Below are 21,258 nucleotides of genomic sequence, written 5' to 3'. Positions count from 1 at the left end.
TAAATTATTAGAAATAAAATCAAATAAGTGAATTATAGCAGCAAACAGTGGAATACAATATGGTACGGACCATATATGTGAAACACAAGTGCTATCAGTGCATCAGGTTAAAGTGTCCCAAAAAGATGCAAACATGCAACTCAAAAAAATCGCAGCAGCGAAATCAAACTAAAGTGCAGTGTGCCAAAACAGGGGACGTTCCTCTGGTAGGTGATCCGTGCCAGTGGTGCTAGCGCTGGGTAATTACCTCCCCGCTGCAAGATAAGCAGCGTAAAATCACACGAGACAACCAGGTAACAGAGGGTAATCCAGGGGGTAGCTGTACAGCAGAATCTTGGGAATGGCACAAATGTCTCCAATCTCCTCGTATATGGTCACCGGGCTCAGAGGAATAAATCAAAAGGTACCGCCATAGTGTAGTAGTTTAAAACGCTATTTTATTAAACAAAAATATCTACTCACAGACAAATGAAAACACAGGCACAGCAGATCGCCGAGCGTCTTGCCCGGATGTAGACGTCACTTCCGGGCAAGACGCTCGGCGATCTGCTGTGCCTGTGTTTTCATTTGTCTGTGAGTAGATATTTTTGTTTAATAAAATAGCGTTTTAAACTACTACACTATGGCGGTACCTTTTGATTTATTCCTCTGAGCCCGGTGACCATATACGAGGAGATTGGAGACATTTGTGCCATTCCCAAGATTCTGCTGTACAGCTACCCCCTGGATTACCCTCTGTTACCTGGTTGTCTCGTGTGATTTTATGCTGCTTATCTTGCAGCGGGAAGGTAATTACCCAGCGCTAGCACCACTGGCACGGATCACCTACCAGAGGAACGTCCCCTGTTTTGGCACACTGCACTTTAGTTTGATTTCGCTGCTGCGATTTTTTTGAGTTGCATGTTTGCATCTTTTTGGGACACTTTAACCTGATGCACTGATAGCACTTGTGTTTCACATATATGGTCCGTACCATATTGTATTCTACTGTTTGCTGCTATAATTCACTTATTTGATTTTATTTCTAATAATTTATGCATACGGTCTATGCATCGTGTATGGATGCAGCAATTCTTATTTCATTTTGCACTTAGTCACCATTCATTTTTTGTTTGGATTAATCCACTCATTTTATTTTATTTATATGTTCACATATTTATTTGTTGTGCTGGTTCACATATTCCACATTCACTCACACTTAGTCATTATTTAGAATATTGTTTGGCATTTTTGTTGTTTTTTGAAAGTGAGCGCACACACCCCCCCTTTAATTTATCTTATACATTGAGAGTTCACTCATGCAGTGATTGCTGCTGCTTTCCATTTACCTTCCCCAATTTTTTTCCATAGAGCGCAGAAGCTCATTGATATACACACCTAGAGTATGCTGTCCAGTTCTCAGCACCAGTCCTCAGAAAGGATGTACTGGAAATGGAGTGAGTACAAAGAAGGGCAACAAAGCTAATGAAGGGTCTGGAGGATATTAGCTATGAGGAAAGGTTGCGAGCACTGAACTTATTCTCTCTGGAGAAGGGACGCTTGAGAGGGGATATGATTTCAATATACAAATACCATACTGGTGACCCCACAATAGGGATAAAACTTTTTTGCAGAAGAGAGTTTAATGAGTGGTTTAACACAAATCGTGGCCACTCATTAAAATGAGAAGAAAAGATGTTCAACCTTAAACTACGTAGACTTTTTTTTACTGTAAGAGCGGCAAGGATGTGGACTTCCCTTCCACAGGCGGTGGTCTCAATGGGGGGGCATTGATAGTTTAAAGAAACGATTGAATAAGCACCTGAACAACCAAAACATACCGGGATATACAATGTAATACTGACATATAATGACACACACATAGGTTGGACTTGATGGACTTGTGTCTTTTTTCAACCTCACCTACTATGTAACTATGTGAGAGTGAGAGTGATAACACCAAATTTAACACACCTGCTCCCCATTCATACCTGAGACTTTGTAACACTAACGAGTCACATGACACCGGGGAGGGAAAATGGCTAATTGGGCCCAATTTGGACCTTTTTACCTAGGGGTGTACACACTTTTATTTTTTTTTGAGGGGGCAGAAAATGTACACAGTTATACAAGCTGTACACTCATTACTTTACATTGTAGCAAAGTGTAATTTCTTCAGTGTTGCCACATGAAAAGATATAAAAAAATAAATATATATACTGTATATATACACATCTTCATAAACTGACGCATGCATAGATTGTTATACACTATATACAGTATATATATTTCCTGGAAGATATGCATGCTATAAGTGAAGTATCAAACCTATAGTTGTATCTCTATGTAGAAGAGAAAGCCAGTTAAAGTATACATCAGGCCACTAACAATGTGAGTAGGTCCAAATGGACACATGTACCTGATGCCACTCTATGAAGCAGAGCAACAGATGTCTCTTCTTTAAATGAAGCACCACTAAACAACTATTGGTAAATACATATTTATTCATAGACCACTTTATATATTACATCTTACTAGTTAACGATTAATGTCTTAAATGATTCTTACCTGCTTACAAATAATTGCCTCTGGACATTCTTTTGAAAGATCAGCTGTGGGAGGGTCACCAGTATCAATGAGATTCTCTGTGGGGACATTCTGGACTGGCTTCAGATAAGCAATTTCATTTTGCTTTGAGTCAAGAGTCACACACACATCATATGAGAATGGAAAAGGTAGACTTGTATCACTCATCTCTGAAGGACATCCGAGGGTAAACTGAGGGTATACATTGCTGTTATAAACTCCTAAATCAGATTGGGAGTTTGCTTTTCTGCATTTAAAAATAATTGTAGCCATCACTGTCACAATAAATAACATAGAAATCAGTGCTATAGCTATTACCAAGTAAAATGATAGATTTGATGAGGTCTGTGATGTATTGGGTTGTCTCCTTATCTCTGGCACAACTTGTTGAAAGTTTTCAGCCATAACTAAATTCAGCGTTACAGTAGTTGAAAGGGATGGGATACCATTGTCCTTTACTAGAATCACAATCTTTTGTCTAAAAGATTCCTTGTCTGGAAGATCTCGCCCTATTCTAATTTCACCTGTCTGCTGACCAATAGCAAATAGAGAAGGTTCAGAAACTTGTAACAAATGGTAGGAGAGCCAAGCATTGTGCCCAGAGTCAGCATCCACTGCTATCACTTTAGTTACTAGATAACCTTTCTCAGCAGTATGAGGAATAAATTCAAATAACCCTGATTCTTCAGTATCCACAGATGGGTAAAGAATTTTAGGACTGTTATCATTCCGGTCAATGATGCATACTCTTACTGTGACATTACTGCTTAGAGCAGGAGTTCCACTGTCTTTGGCCATCACTTGGAACTGAAATTCTCGTAACTGTTCATAATCAAAAGATCTCTGAGCATAAAGGACTCCAGTCATTGAATTTATGGACATGTACGAAGATACAGGAATTTCTTCTATGTTACTGTTCAGAATGTTGTAAGTGATTTTTCCATTTTCACCACGGTCATGATCTACAGCATGGACATTAAGTATTGAGGTTCCTGGTTGATTGTTTTCGGGAATATAGAAAATGTAGAGCCTTTTCTCAAAGAGAGGAGGATTGTCATTTACATCTGAAATAGCCAATGGAATAGTTTTATTGCTTGTCAAAGGAGGAGATCCATTATCCACACAATGTACTGTAATGTTATAAAAGGAATTTAATTCTCGATCCATGCTTGCAGAAGTTACAAGTTTATAATAACTGCTAGATGTTGGTATTAGTTGAAAGGATAGTGTGTTAGAGCTCTGGCAAGAAACCTCACCATTCATTCCAGAATCCAAATCCTGAACCTTGATTAATGCGATGACTGTATCTGGTGGTGAATCCTCTGGAATTGTTGAGGAGAGGGAAGTGACTGTAATTAAAGGGACATTATCATTGATATCAATTACTTGAATTGATATTTTGCAATGTGTGACATGCCCTCCTCCATCTTTAGCTTCTACAGTCATTTCATAACTTTCTGATGTTTCATAATCCAAAGTTCCAGATATTTTAATGTCACCGTTCAGAGGATCTATAGAAAAGATTTGCTGGGCTTTTTCGGAAATGTAGGTAAATGCATAGGTAATTTGGGAATTAGAGCCTTCATCGTTATCAGTTGCATTTAAACCAATCACTACAAAATCAAGAGGTACATTTTCATGTAATAGTATGTTATATTTGTCCTTGGAAAATACTGGATAATTATCGTTCACATCTTGAACTTCAATCTTAATTATTGCTGTACCAGATTTTGGAGGATGTCCTCCATCAAAAGCAGTCAAAATTAATTCATAGGAATTTTGTCTTTCTCTGTCAAGTGGCTTTTCAAGTATAATTTCTGGGTACATAATTCCATCATTAGTATGTTTCTCCCCAAGACTGAAGTACTCAGAACTTGTAAGTGTATAGGTTTGAACAGAATTGGTGCCTAGGTCTGGATCTTTTGCAATGCCTAGTGCAAAATGTACCCCAGGTGACGTAAGTTCACTTATTTCTATATCAAAATATTTCTTTGAAAATATAGGAGAATTATCATTCACATCCTGAATTTCAATAGTAACTGTATAAAAATTTAAAGGTTTTTCTATGACTGCTTCAAGGTTTAAAATACAGCTCGGTTTAGCCCCACATAATGCTTCTCTGTCAATGATTTCAGACACAAGTAAGTCACCGTTTTTCAAATCTACATTAAGATATTGTTTTTCTTGTTGAGCAATCACCTGGAACTTTCTCACTGTGAAATCCTTAACATTCAGCCCAAGATCTTTTGCAACATTCCCAACTACAGATCCTTTCCTTAGCTCCTCAGATATTGAGTATTGTAATTGTCCAGAAATAGTACAGATCAAAAAAGAAATTAAACAAAATACTTGCCAAGCCATAGCCCTCGGTGTTCTTCTGTATCCGGTATTATGATCCATTCTGTACAAGCACATACATAAGTTTGACCTTCTTTTATAAATTCAGAGAGGAAACTAAAACACCCAATTTTTTGGGGGAAATATTTAGAAAAAATTATAATAATATGAAGCTCGGTGCTAATAGTACTGCCGTGTTTCTTTCTAGTCTGTACCATGAGACTGTAGTAAAAATCATTTTCTTTAATCGTTAAGTAGGATAAAATGTTTTAACAGTCCAACAGTGACACTTAGAGTTCAGATTAAGGTATTGCAGATTTCAAGACATTCACAGCAACCTCAAGTATGTACTAGTTCAGATTATTTACACAAATTGTATGTTCTCTATGAATCACTGCCTGTTTGAACATATAATACATAAAATATATTTACGCTGTCAATAATAAATAATCTATTTCAGATTATTGTATGAACAGCACAACTAAAAATTAACTGAAAACTTAAAAAATGCTAACTAACATGTTAATCTAATTCTAATGTACTATGTCCTACACTGTTTAATTCTTATCATCAGTAATACTGTATATTATATTACAATGAAACATGTAGTAATTAAATCATGTACAATTATAACAATAGCATGCTGCACCGCACCATCTGAAAATTTGTATATATATATATATATATATATATATATATATATATATATATATATATATATATATATATATATATGGGGCACATAAGATACCACAGTCAAAACTGGGGGAGCACTAATCTTCACCACTAAATCATACCACTGAAAAAAAACACAGCATGTATAATTATGATTACAAATTACGAGAGCAATGCGGTGTGCAATGATACTTTTTTATTGTACTAACCTAACACTTAAAAGACAAGCTTAAAAGAGTTTTCCTTTCTTCCTCAGATATTGCTTCAGACCTGAGAAAGAAAAGGAAACCTCTCAAAAACATTTCTTTATAGTTAAAAGCAATTTCAGCAAAACCGTCATGTACCAATTTTACATAGTCAGCCACATTCTACCAACTTCAAAATGAAAATTAGCATTTTTTTTTAACTGCTTCCCGCCCACGCCATTGTAAACATAGGAGCCCTATTGTTCTGGGAGGACGACCATAATGGGACGTGCTCGGGTAGTGTGGACACAGTGGATTACTAATCAGTGTATCAGCCTGGTGCCGGTACCATGTGACTGCTATGACCATTTAAAGCAGATCGCGTGACCATTGTAAACATAGAATAGCTTCCTTTCACGCTATTCGCTGTATACAATTGTGTTGCTAGCTGTGATTGGTCACAGTGATCACATGGTACAGACAGGGCCAATCACAGCCCATTTGTACCATGTGATTAGCTGTGGCCAATCATGGCTAATCACAACAATACACAGTGCGTACACACCGTTTTACAGTAAAAATATTTGCTTATAGCAGTGAAATTCACTGCTATAATTAAGCATAGTATGTTAAAACAAAAACAAAAAATCCCCAGAGTGATACAGTGTTATTATGGTAATTTTACAAACTGTCATCAATCAGTGTCCCTGGTCACTGCTACACCAGTTATATAATGACACTGTACTGCACTGGTGACAGTATGTATAAAAACGCACCACCTCTTACTAAATACTTTGGACTGTCTACTACTTTCCAAAGAGGTCATTTGGGGGGTTTTGTCCCATCCTAGCATTTTTGGGTCTCAAGAAATGAGATAGGCCATCAGTACATTAGGATTGATACATTTTCAGAGATATATACCATAGATTGTGGACTAACTTTTCTACAGACTAAATATTATGCAATGATTTGGGTTATTTTCAAAATGTAGCAGAATACATTTTGACTTAAATTTATGAAGAAAGATTATTTATTTGCAAAATGGTATAAGAGAATCTTCGAAAAATGCTTTTTTATTCAAAATTGATTGCCTTTTTCCATTTATTTAGAAAAAGAATAAAAAAAAACAGTGGTGATTAAATACCACCAAAAGAAAGCTCTATTTGTGTGAAAAAAAATTATAAAAATGTTATATGGGTACAGCACGATTGAACGATTGTCATTCAAATTGCGACAGCGCTGAATGCTGAAAATTTTTATTTTAAGCCTGTGCTCAGCAAAGTCAGCTTCCACGTTCCACCCAGTACAGGATTCCTTTCCATGAAGCACATGACACAGAACACTTTACTATACAGCCTGCTCTACCCATTATATATTTTATAATGCTTCTCAATGGAACAACTACAAGTCCCAGCATGTCCCAGGCACAAAGCAACACCAGAGAGGCTATCTGGGCACTTGGGAACATGCAGTCCTATCCCAGTACCGTGCAATCTGTACAGGACTCTACACCTCAACCCTCTGCATACCTCCCCGCTCTTGCATGTAATCTACCCGGCCACTCACCTGGCTCCCTCCAGTACCAGAAAGTACAAGTATGGGTTCCTCGTCATTCATTAAATGGTTATTGCAGTTTTCTGGGTTTTCTTGATAGAAATATAAAGCAGTCACATGCTCCTCCTCATCTCCTCTACTATTCAATACCCTGGCTTTCATGAGGCCACACCGGAACACAGCACCCTCTGGTGGCCCCTACCAATGGCAGCACTGCTTATATCTGAGGTGAATGCTGTGTTGCACTCCTCATGGTCCACCCAGGTGGTGAAATGCAAGGGCACCCTCGCTGCGACCCTGGTAGTTCTGCTAGTGCCCGGCAGCCTAATTTAGTAGGGGGGGAAATGGGGCAAGAAATAACCCGGGGAGGGCAATTGCCCCCTGTAGCTTCACCACTGCACCACAGCTCCCAAAGGTAGCATGTATTCTAGCAGAAACCACAATAATATCATTCACTGCAGGCAAATCTTCCTGGTACATGTGCGTTTAATGTCACAAATGAATTCATTTTCAGCAAACCACTTTCCACAGCAAAACATTCTGAGGTTGATATACCAAGGCAAATAGATTGTTCAAGTTGCTAGTGCAGTTGCACTCTTACAGGAAAATTGCTCCAAAGTATAGTAAATGAAGTAAAGCTTCACAGAATGAAAAATGTAAAAAAAAAAAAAATTGCTTGCACATCGATGGATGATGGAAGTCAGCAGAGCTTCCCTCATTTAATAAGCTGTGGAGCAACTGCACTTGCAAAGTGCACAATCTATTTGCCTTTATAAAATTCAACCCCACTGTATGCTTTTGCCTTTTTAATCCCCAGCATTTTCAGACTCAGAACCCTTGTTGCTCAATTAGGAGCTATCATTTTTGAAAATGTTTCACACCAGAAAAGAGTTGCATTCAGGGATCTGCATGCGCACAAGCACTTTTAATCATTAAATGCTCAAGATATACAAAAGATATCAATTCCAAGATGTTTATATTGTGTTCATACACAATATATTATGGAATTTACATTGCAGTTGAAAGAAGGATTCTGGACACTTGTACCACCTCCTTGTACTTGCCTACCATTCTTAATGAACTTTCTAAACCAGAAATTTGGGTGGCAGAAAAACACTATTTAGACATATTTCAAAATTCTTGGCATTGTCTGATTCAGTGAATCTATGACAGGAATTTACTCTTATAAAACTGAACAAAATAATATTTCAAATAATTAAAAGTAAAGTGTGAGTAATTAAAGCAACTGCAATTTTCACAAGCCCATATTTTAATAGGTCTGAATTAAACAATTTATCCAATTCTACTCATTTCCCTGGTATCAATCAGTAAAGTAACTTAAGCATATACTGTATTTTCTATGTAAAAATTATACAATATTAAAAACTTTTGCAAATCTATACTTCATCAATATTTACTATAGACTAGACTTTAAACTCTGCAACCCTAAATAGTCATCAAATGTTGAGAGATATTTACTACAGAACATCATGCGCAACGAATTAGCCTAGACCCAAATGTCATAAATCATTGTAGCTTCGCATGTGTGCTATTACCATAGTACCATCTGCCTTTAGTGTATGTTTGCTAATAAGTTAGGTGCTACCTACAGGAAGCTGTGAGGAAACAAAGAAAGTCGGCAGCAACTTGACTGCTGATAAAAAAAAGTTCAAGCTTTATTCAATATATCCATTAAGACATAAAAGTACTCATCATATAAAAGAAGAGTCTTGTGACTTCTATCAGTGTGGAATTCAAGCTTGTAGTAAGAGTTTTCATACTGCTCTCACTGCCCTAAAATGCTGCAGGACCTCTGACCCTCTGTCTGGACAGTGCTGATTAGCCCAGTGCTGATCACATGCACTCTCCCAAGAAAAAAAAAACTCTCCAGTAATACACACCAAACTGAACATGTATAGCTTGTCCCCTTTCCTCAATAATATCCGGAAATGAGTTGGAGACACTGGAAGAATGTGAAGATCAGAGGAGACATGATAAAAGAGCCTTTTTACACAATGCAGAGGATTAACCCTTTAGGTTCCACAGTGGGTATAACAAGCATACCTTTCTGCATATACAGACTGATTTTACTGTTGTGGGTTTAGTGACACTTTAAAGTCTTTTTTTTTTGGTTTAAAAAAGCAAACATGTTATACTTACAGTGCCTTCAAAAAGTATTAATACCCCATTTTGTCATATTACAACCAAAAATGTAAATGTATTTTGTTGGTATTTTATTTGATAGACTAACACAAACTGGCACATAATTGTCAAGTGGAAGGAAAATGATATATGGTTTTCCACATTTTTTTACAAATAAATATGTGAAAAGTGTGGGGTGCATTTGTATTCAGCCCCCTAAGTCAATACTTTGTAGAGCCACCTTTTGCTGCAGTTACAGCTGCAAGTCTTTTTAGGGTGTCTCTACCAGCTTTGCACATCTAGAGAGTGACATTTTTGCCCAATCTTCTTTGCAAAATAGCTCAAGCTCTGTCGGATTGGATGGAGAGCATCTGTGAACAGCAATTTTCAAGTCTTGCCACCGATTCTCAATTGCTTTGATCAAAACCATTCCATTGTAACTCTGACTGTATGTTTAGGGTCGCTGTCCTGCTGGAAGGTGAACCTCCACCCCAGTCCCAAGTCTTTTGCAGACTCTAACAGGTTTTATTTTAAGAATGCCCTGCATTTGGCTCCATCCATCTTCCAATCAACTCTGACCAGCTTCCCTGTCCCTGCTGAAGAAAAGCGTCCCCACAATACGATGCTGCTACCACCATGCTTCACATTGGGAATGGTGTGTTCAGGATGATGTGCAGTATTAATTTTCCGCCACAAATAGGGGTTTATTTACTAAAGGAAAATCCACTTTGCATTGCAAGTGCACTTAAAGTGCACTTGTTAGTAAAGTCGCTGTAGATCCGAGGGGGTCATGCAAGGAATATAAAAAACAGCATTTTAGCTTGCACATGATTGGCTGATAAAATCAGCAGAGCTTCCACTCATTTCAGATCTACCCCTTAGATTTAGAGCGACTGCACTTCCAAGTGCACTTTCAAGTGCACTTGCAGTGCAAAGTGGATTTGCCTTTTGTAAATAACCCCCATAGTGTTTTGCCCTTAGGCCAAAAAAATTTATTTTGGCCTCAGCTGATCAGAGCACCTTCTTTCACATGTTTGCTGTGTCCCCCACATGACTTTTTGCAAACTGAAAATGGGACTTCTTATGGCTTTCATTCAACGATGGCTTTCTTCTTGCCACTCTTCCATAAAGGCTATATTTGTGACGTGCATGACTAATAGTTGTCCTGTGGACAGATTCTCCACCTGAGCTGTGGCTCTCTGCAGCTCCTCCAGAGTTACCATGGGTCTCTTGGCTGCTTCTCTAATTAATGCTCTCCTTGCCCGGCCTGTCAGTTTAGGTGGACAGTCATGTCTTGGTAGGTGTGCAGTTGTGCCATACTCTTTCCCTTTTTGTGATGATGGATTGAACAGTGCTACATGAGATGTTCAAAGGTTGGGATTTTTCTTATAACCAAACCCTACTTTTTTCTACAACTTTATCCCTGACCTGTCTGGTGTGTTCCTTGGCCTTCATTATGCTGTTTGGTCACTAAAGTTCTCTAACAAACCACTGAAGGCTTCACAGAACAGCTGCATTTATACTGAGGTTAAATAGCACACAGGTGGACTCTATTTACTAATTAGGTGACTTATGTAGGCAGTTGGCCCCAATAGATTTTAGTTAGGGGTATCAGATTAAAGGGGGATGAATACAAATGCATGCCACACTTTTCAAATATGTATTTGTAAAAAAAATGGAATGCCATTTATCATTTTCCTTCCACGTCACAATTATGTGCCACTTTGTGTTAGTCTATCAAACAAAATCCCAATAAAATAAATTTACGTCTTTGGTTGTATCATGGCAAAATGTGGAAAATTTCAAGGGGTATGAATAATTTTTTCAAGGCACTGTACCTGCTCTGTAATGGTTTTGCACAGAGCAGCCCTGAAACCTGACAGATCACACAAGCAAAGCTGGTGTGGTGATCTCCCATGCTGTTACTGAATTCTGACAGCGGGGAGGCTGTACGCCCACCCCACCCCCCCTTCACACCACAAATTCACAGAGGCTGCAAATGCTGTACAGCTGTACACACTGGTACCTGCTTAACTGGCTGGTTTTTGTCCAGTGTGTACCCAGCTTAAATTTACAGTTACTCACTATGACTATGCCTTTGTTTCCTGCCACATTCCCCTAATGTGCTACATAGGAGACAGGTACTAAAATAAAAAAAAAAACAATACTACCAGGGACAACATGCTGATCAGCGCTAATAGTATGTCCGTGCCAAAGTCTGCAGACTGAAATAAAAATTATGTAATGTTATATCAAATAATGTTAAGAGTAAATCAAATTATGTTAAGGATATATCAAATGATATTGAGGATTGTAATTATTATTGAGAAAAACCCCTAGTTTTCAAAAACTAAATTTAATGTCAGCTATAAACTACAGTATATAAAATATCAGTTTAGCAGAGCAAATATAAGGTATATTATTTATATGATAATACTCATTGTTTATTATTGATATTAGCACTACAATTTAATTTAGATTTCAGCCTTCAATGTGTGTCCCCTGACCAGAAAGCCTGATATAAAGTAGAACAAATAGCTTGAAATTCTCCTAATCAGTCCTTACCTTGGATTACAGTTATTAAACAATTTTATTTTATCCCATGCATTTCTTAATAAGTTTAACTATATACCGTATATACTCGAGTATAAGCCGAGATTTTCAGCCTCTTTTTTGAGGCTGAAAGTGCCCCCCTCGGCTTATACTCGAGTCACCGCTGTCTGACTGCCCGAACAGCGTGTCGAGCAGACAGACAGCGGCCATTCTACCTTTCAAAAGCCGCGCCTCTGCCTCCGCCTCCGCCTGTGATAGGCGGAACACTCAATTTCCCAGCAGTCAGTGTTCCGCCTATCACGGACATCGGCTCATCCTCGGATGAGCCGATGTCCGTGATAGGCGGAACACTGACTGCTGGGAAATTGAGTGTTCCGCCTATCACAGGCGGAGGCGGAGGCGCGGCTTTTGAACAGGGGAATGGCCGCCAGGGCGCCGACGAAGAGCGGCGATCCTGGCATGGGACGACACGGAGGCTCGGGACGGGACGACACGGAGGCTCGGGACGGGACGACACGGAGGCTCGGGACGGGACGACACGGAGGCTCGGGACGGGACGACACGGAGGCTCGGGACGGGACCGGACGGACACAGGTAGGCTGGACACACAAGGCTGCACGGACACACACACACACACACACACACACACACACACACACACACACACACACACACACACACACGGATGGATGGACACACACACAGGGAGGGATGGATGGATGGACACACACACACACACAGGGATGGATGGATGGATGGACACACACACACACACACACACAGGGATGGATGGATGGATGGACGCACACACACACAGGGATGGATGGATGGACACACACACAGGGATGGATGGATGGACACACACACAGGGATGGATGGATGGACACACACACAGGGATGGACGGACACACAGGGATGGACGGACACAGAGGGATGGACGGACACACACAGGGATGGACAGGCATATCTCACCCTCGGCTTATACACGAGTCAATAGGTTTCCCAGTTTTTTGGGGGTAAATTGGGGGCCTCGGCTTATACTCGGGTCGGCCTATACTCGAGTATATACGGTAATTGTATTATGCATATTCTAACTCTCATTTCTCAACGCTTTTCATAACACCTGTTATTTATATGACAATTAAGATGGACATCATTCACTACTAAATAGGGTCCTAAATGGGCTAGGGATCTATGGGAGCTCATAAAGACACTGAGATATATATAGGGGTTGGAATAAAACGGACGTTATGTAACATTCTTTTGCTTCCGCTGTGTGTTGAGATACCTAGCTTACAGGTGAGAAGACTCACTTTCGTCATTCACTGCGTTCTCTGCTAGTAATACAGAGTCATGTCAGAGCTTACTGTGTTTCAAAGAGGGAAAATTGTTGGTGCCCGCTTAGCTGGTGCCTCTGTGACTGAAGTTGCTAATTTATTTGTGGTGTTGTGAGGAACAGTATCAAAGATTATTACGGCATATACAGTTTTACGGAAAACGTTGTCTGATAAGTATAAGAACGGTCGACATGACCAACTGACCAAAAGAGACATAAGGACATTTTGCGAGATTGTGACTTTGCTTGGTACTGACTTCCACACATGATATTTTAAGTGGCAGATGAGTGGCTTAAGAGAGGCTTATCAAAACAGCAGTTGCATCCTTATGTACAATAGCCAGTTAGTTAAAGCAAATGACAAGCCACAGGCAATGTGGGGATTTGCAAATGGACACAGAGTACCCAATGCCACAGATGTTTCTTTTCTAAACAAAGCACCAATGGACAACTACAGCTAAGTTACTCATTGGACAGTTTATATTTTGTAAATGTCTTAAATAATTCTTACCTGTTTAAAACTAGTTGCATCTGCACATTCTTTTGAAATATCAGCTGTGAGAGGGTCTCCAGTATCAATGAGATTCTCTGTAGGGACATTCTGGACTGGCTTCAGATAAGCAATTTCATTCTGCTTTGAGTCAAGAGTCACACACACATCATAGGAGAATGGAAAAGGTAAACTTGTATCACTCATCTCTGAAGGACATCCAAGGGTGAACTGAGGGTATACATTTCTGTTATATACTCCCAAATTAGTTTGGGAGTTTGCTTTCCTGCATTTAAAAATAATTGTAGCCATCACAGAAACAATAAATAACATAGAAATCACAGCTATAGCTATTACCAGATAAAATGATAGATTTGATGAGGTCTGTGATGTATTGGGTTGTCTTCTTATCTCTGGCACAACTTGCTGAAAGTTTTCAGCCATAACCAAATTCAGCGTTACAGTAGATGAAAGGGATGGGATACCATTGTCCTTTACCAGGATCACAATCTTTTGTCTAAAAGATTCTTTGTCTGGAAGGTCTCGCCCTATCCTGATTTCACCTGTCTGCTGACCAATAGCAAATAGAGAAGGTTCAGAAACTTGTAACAAATGGTAGGAGAGCCAAGCATTGTGCCCAGAGTCAGCATCCACTGCTATCACTTTAGTTACTAGATAACCTTTCTCAGCAGTATGAGGAATAAATTCGAATAACCCTGATTCTTCAGTATCCACAGATGGGTAAAGAATTTTAGGACTGTTATCATTCCGGTCAATGATGCATACTCTTACAGTGACATTACTGCTTAGAGCAGGAGTTCCACTGTCTTTGGCCATCACTTGGAACTGAAATTCTCGTAACTGTTCATAGTCAAAAGATCTCTGAGCATAAAGGATTCCAGTCATTGAATTTATGGACATGTACGAAGATACAGGAATTTCTTCTATGTTACTGTTCAGAATGTTGTAAGTGATTTTTCCATTTTCACCACGGTCATGATCTACAGCACGGACATTGAGTATTGAGGTGCCTGGTTGATTGTTTTCCGGAATATAGAAAATGTAGTGTATTTTCTCAAAAACAGGGGGATTGTCATTTACATCTGAAATAGCCAACTGAATAGTTTTATTGCTTGTCAAAGGAGGAGATCCATTATCCACACACTGGACTGTAATGTTATAAAAGGCATTTAATTCTCGATCCATGCTTGCTGCAGTTACAAGTTTATAATAACTGCTAGATGTTGGTAATAATTGAAAGGAGAGTGTGTTAGAGCTCTGGCAAGAAACCTCACCATTCATTCCAGAATCCAAATCCTGAACCTTGATTAATGCTATGACTGTACCTGGGGATGAATCCTCTGGCACTGTTGAAGAGAGGGACGTGACTGTTATTTCTGGGACATTATCATTTATATCAATCACTTGAATTGATATTTTGCAGTGTGTGACATGTCCACCTCCATCTTTAGCTTCCACCGTCATTTCATAGCTGTCTGATGTTTCAAAGTCCAAATTTCCAGATATTTTAATAACCCCATTTAGATCCATAGCAAAGATTTGCTGAGCATTTTCAGAAATTTGGCTAAACGTATAGGTAATTTGGGAATTAGAGCCTTCATCTTTGTCAGTTGCATTTAAACTAATCACTATAAAATCAAGAGGTACATTTTCATGTAACCTTATATGATATTTGTCCTGGGAAAATACTGGATAATTATCATTCACATCTTGAACATCAATCTTTATTATCACTGTACCAGATTTTGGAGGAAGTCCCCCATCAAAAGCAGTCAAAATTAATTCATAGGAATTTTGTCTTTCTCTGTCAAGTGGCTTTTCAAGTATGATTTCTGGGTACATAATTCCATCATTAGTATGTTTCTCCTCAAGACGAAAGTACTCAGAACTTGTAAGTGTATAGGTTTGAACAGAATTGGTGCCTAGGTCTGGATCTTTTGCAATGCCTAGTGCAAAATGTACCCCAGGTGACGTAAGTTCACTTACTTCTATAGCAAAAGATTTCTTTGAAAATATAGGAGAATTATCATTCACATCCTGAATTTCAATCGTAATTGTATAGAAATTCAAGGGTTTTTCTATGACTGCTTCAAAATTCAAAATACAGCTCTGTTTAGCCCCACATAATGCTTCTCTGTCAATGATTTCAGACACAAATAAATCACCATTCTCCAAATTCACATTAATATATTGTTTCTTTTGTTGAGCAATCACTTGGAATTTTCTCATTGCAAGTTCCTTTACACTCACTCCGAGATCCTTTGCAACATTCCCAACTACAGATCCTTTCTTTAGTTCCTCTGGTATTGAGTATTGTAATTGTCCATAAATACCACTGATCATAAAAGAAATTACACTAAATACTTGCCATCCCATAGCTCTCTGTGTTCTTCTGTATCCAGTATTATGATCCATTCTGCACAGGCAAATACATCAGTCCATCTTCTTTTTATAAATTAAGTAAAACTGAAACATCCAATATGTTTTGTGGAAATATTTAGAAAAATTCTAATGCCAACAAAAACAGTGGGAATAATGCTGCAGTGTTTCCTTCTAACCTGTACTGTGAGACTGTAGTACAATTCATTTGGTTTTATCATTCAGGCAGGATAAAATATTTTGCAGTCCTACAGTGGCACTTAGAGTTCAAAATAGGGTATTGCAGGTTTGAAGACACCACAGCAATATCAAATATGTACTAGTTCTAATAATGTATAAGAATAATGTATAAGAATTTCATGTTTTCCATGAAGCATTGATGGTTTGAAAACATAATAAATTAGCATACTTGTAACAAATAATAAATTACAATATATTTTAAATGATTTCATAAACAGCACTAGTTTCAAATGAAAACCTTAAAAATTATGGTTAACGTTATTCAACTAATCAACAATAAAATGTTTCCTATTGTTTATTTTAGTTTACAATTTTGACAAGGTCAGTTATGTATCATGTATAATGATTAAAAATGTTTACAACCACAGACCTAACTATATTTACACAATAACAGAATATGCTGCCCTACACTAACTGCACAGTGGGAAGCAAGTTTGTGTGTATTGTCTTAAGTCGCATAGAGGCATAAAACGAATTCTTAAAATTTCCCCCCTTTGTAATTACTACAGCTGTAATATATTGTTATTATTATAACATGTGTTAATTGTTTTAACCTGTGTGGCTCTTAAAGGCAGCCAAAATATATGAAATACAATATGATCTTTTCAAGATTTTTTATTTATCGTTAAAATGTTTATTTCCTGTTTATGAAGAAACATATTTTATAGTGTATGAGCAATACAACATCTTATTAATTATATGATGATATCAAGGTTGATTTACTAAATGAAATGGGCCATTCCTTTTGCAAGGAAATTTTACCTTAGCTTAGTAAATGAGGTGAAGCTCTGTTGACTTCCATCATCTTATCATGTGCTAGCAAAAATAGTGTTGTTGTTTTTTGTTATTATTTATTTACTTCACCACACTCACTAAGGGCAAATTCCTATGCAAAGTAAGCTGTCTGAAGGGAAGAGAGGCACTGAATACCACTAGCTCAACAGTCCTGGGCATCATTTACATGTCAGGAAAGGCTTGCCAGAAGAGGAGATGGTTCCTGCAGGCTAACTTCTGTTCCCCGAACTTGTCTTAGAAAAGGTGCGTTCATTAACGTTGCCACATCATCCCTTTAATCCAGGACACACATGAATTACACAGGTTCTGAGGCAGATTTAATGCATATAAGGCACTAAGTGAGTTTAATTACCACCTTAATCAGTCACAAAACCTGTGTGTCCTGGATTAAAGGGATGATGTGGCAATCCTAGCGTTCGTGCATTCGCATATGCGCAGGTGCAAACGTGCACAAGTATGTGCCACAGTGTGATTAGCTCTGTGCATGCATGCATTAATGTGCGCAGCACATCCTGTGACAGATGAGGGTGCCAAATGGGCTATTTAAACTGGGTCAGTACCCAGGATTAGTGTTGTCTTGTCTACAGCATTCGTGTGATTGTCCTGTTCCCTCTTTATCTGCCTCGGATTCCAGTTACCTACCCGGCTTGCTCTGACTACTCCTGTTCTCCACCTGGGCCCACTGCGGCTTGTACCTTGACCATTCTCCAGTCTCTGCATCTGTACCTGGTCTGATCGCACTGTGTATGACCTGACTTGTCTGACTCTGTTTATGTTCCAGTCCATACAGATCTATCTAGCTGCAAGCATTTATCCATTTGCAATTGGGACCTGCTCTTCCACTGACTATATCCAAGTACCAGCTTGTTCCAGTCCCTGGGACATCTGCTGTCATCTGGCATACCACTCAAATGGAAGCCCAGCAGCTAGTATGACTATGGGCACTTGTGTGACTCTGCACTCCTGCATGTTTGCTCAGTCAGGGGCCCAGAGTCAGAGGTGTGAAGGAGTCCTTCCTCTGCATATCAGGCTTTTCCTATCAGGTAAATGACAGCCTATATGCTTTTAGTAAATCAACCCTATGTTAAATATATTTTTATAATTCACTATGCACAGCAGAACATAAGTGTTTGCTTTCTTAAAACCAGTATGTTCAGACACAGTACTATACTGTTGCTCAGTTATTCGATTTTGGAGAATGTTGCATTTCAGTTTAAAGTTGCCTGAAAAACAATGTCCACAATAACTTGCTTTTAATAAGTACTCAAGGTACAGAAAACAGCATTTTCAAGTTGATATTGTGTTTATATATTGCAATCACATTGCAGTTAAATTTGGGGGTTCTAAACACCTGTACCTCATTTCCATTTGCACTTGCTTACTTTTCTTGATTTTGTTTAAAATATTATACAGAAATATGCATATTAAAAAGTTCTCAGCATTCTTTGACAGGAATTCCCAATTATTAAACTGAACAAAAGGAGATATTTAGCCCTTATGAGTCAGATATAATCAATGAATGTAACTGCATCTAGTTTCTGGTATTGCAAAATGTACTAGATTTAGACTTGATAATTTATCCAACTATAATTATAATTAATAGTTGGTTCTTATTTGTAAAGTTATACTTACAACTTTACAAGCAAGTTCTTAGTTCTATTTGAAATACATTTATAACACTAAACTTTTGCAGGCTAAAACTTAGGAAACTATAATACAGACTAAACATTAAAATGAGTATCCACGTGCAAATGCACATGGATGCAATCATGTAGCAATCAATCAATCAAGCAATCATGGTAGCAATCAAATGGTTGCAGATAAATACTACAGAACAGGAATAGGACAGCCTATTTGGGATTTTTAAGGTACTACAAAAATCTAAATATTCAAATATTACAGATATAAAAATTGGTAAAGCTCCAAATGTGTGCTACTGCCACAATATCAACTAGTTTTACTTGTTTGTTAAAGCAGAAAAAAAACTATAATTGTAACTGTTTCACAAAACAGTTACATCCAATGCATGCTGTGAATGATAACTGTCACAGTTGCTTGTGCTATAAACCAGACTGTCAAGCCATCAAATGACTGATGTGATAATGGATCACATGTGCATCACCATGGCAACTACAGATCGAACAGAGGTTAAGAGGGCAGATTACTTGGCTGTAAAGGAGACGATGGTTAAATTCCACTTTAAAGTGGAACTAAACTCTCTCAATCAACATTAACTATTATAATCCTTATGCTGTTAGCATTAGTAGATAGAAAGGTATATTATATTTATGTGTTTTCATTTATTTTTATTTTTTTTACATTCCTTCAATTACAGTGGTGTGAAAAACTGTTTGCCCCCTTCCTCATTTCCTGTTCCTTTGCATGTTTGTCACACTTAAGTGTTTCGGAACATCAAACCAATTTAAACAATAGTCAAGGATAACACAAGTAAACACAAAATGCAATTTGTAAATGGAGGTGTTTATTATTAAAGGTGAAAAAAAATCCAAACCATCATGGCCCTGTGTGAAAAAGTGATTGCCCCCCTTTGTTAAAACATACTATAACTGTGGTTGTCCACACCTGAGTTCAATTTCTCTAGCCACACCCAGGCCTGATTATTGCCACACCTGTTCACAATCAAGGCATCACTTAAATAGGAGCTGCTTGACACAGTAAGGTCCACCAGAAGATCCTTAAAAGCTACACATCATGCCGAGACCCAAAGAAATTCAGGAACAATTGAGAAAGAAAGTAATTGAGATCTATCAGTCTGGAAAGGGTTATAAAGCCATTTCCAAAGCTTTGGGAATCCAGCGAACCACAGTGAGAGCCATTATCCACAAATGGCGAAGACATGGAACAGTGGTGAACCTTCCCAGGAGTGGCCGGCCGCCCAAAATTACCCCAAGAGCGCAGCGACGACTCATCCAAGAGGTCACAAAAGACCCCACAACAACGTCCAAGGAACTGCAGGCCTCATTCGCCTCAGTTAAGGTCAGCGTTAATGCCTCCACCATCAGGAAAAGACGGCAAAAATGGCCTGCATGGCAGAATTCCAAGGAGAAAACCACTGCTGAGCAAAAAGAACATCAAAGCTCGTCTCAATTTCTCCACAACACATCTTGATGATCCCCAAGACTTTTGGGACAACATTCTGTGGACCGATGAGACAAAAGTGGAACTCTTTGGAAGGTGTGTGTCCAAGTATATCTGGCGTAGAAGGAACACTGCATTTCATAAAAAGAACATTATACCAACAGTAAAATATGGTGGTGGTAGTGTGATGGTCTGGGGCTGTTTTGCTGCTTCAGGACCTGGAAGACTTGCCGTGATAAAAGGAACTATGAATTCTGCTGTCTACCAAGAGATCCTGAAGGAGAATGTCCGACCATCTGTTCGTGTACTCAAGCTGAAACGAACTTGGGTTCTGCAGCAGGACAATGATCCTAAACACACCAGCAAGTCCACCACCGAATGGCTGAAGAAAAACAAAATGAAGACTTTGGAGTGGCCTAGCCAAAGTCCTGACCTGAATCCTATTGAGATGTTGTGGTATGACCTTAAAAAGGCCGTTCATGCTCGAAAACCCTCTAATGTAACTGAATTAGGACAATTCTGCAAACATGAGTGGGCCAAAATTCCTCCAGGACGCTGTAAAAGCCTCATTGCACGTTATCGCAAATGCTTGGTTGCAGTTGTTGCTGCTAAGGGTGGCCCAACCAGTTATTAGGTTTAGGGGGCAATCACTTTTTCACACAGGGCCATGATGGTTTGGATTTTTTTTCACCTTTAATAATAAACACCTTCATTTACAAATTGCATTTTGTGTTTACTTGTGTTGTCCTTGACTATTGTTTAAATTGGTTTGATGTTCCGAAACACTTAAGTGTGACAAACATGCAAAGGAACAGGAAATGAGGAAGGGGGCAAACACTTTTTCACACCACTGTACTTCCTGCTTTCTGGCCTAGGTCATAATGTTG

General features: G+C 38.6%; 1 protein-coding gene across 1 annotated transcript in view; it reads right to left on the bottom strand.

The window, feature by feature from the left end:
- Nucleotides 1–16,393, bottom strand: part of LOC143964452 (protocadherin gamma-C5-like) — a 568,154-nt gene extending 551,761 nt beyond the window's left edge. The window contains exon 1 of the mRNA XM_077474226.1: nt 13,859–16,393. Coding sequence (XP_077330352.1) covers nt 13,859–16,273 — 2,415 coding nt within the window. The 5' untranslated portion in view covers nt 16,274–16,393. The remainder of the gene's footprint in view (nt 1–13,858) is intronic.
- Between the last annotated feature and the right edge of the window lie 4,865 nt (nt 16,394–21,258).

This window comes from Lithobates pipiens, unplaced genomic scaffold (genome assembly GCF_037356315.1).
Source record: "Lithobates pipiens isolate NorthernLeopardFrog02 unplaced genomic scaffold, aLitPip1_a1.2 Scaffold_8, whole genome shotgun sequence".
Lineage (NCBI taxonomy): Eukaryota > Metazoa > Chordata > Amphibia > Anura > Ranidae > Lithobates > Lithobates pipiens.
Note: the sequence above shows the minus strand (reverse complement) of the source record. Positions and strands in the feature narration are given on the sequence as shown.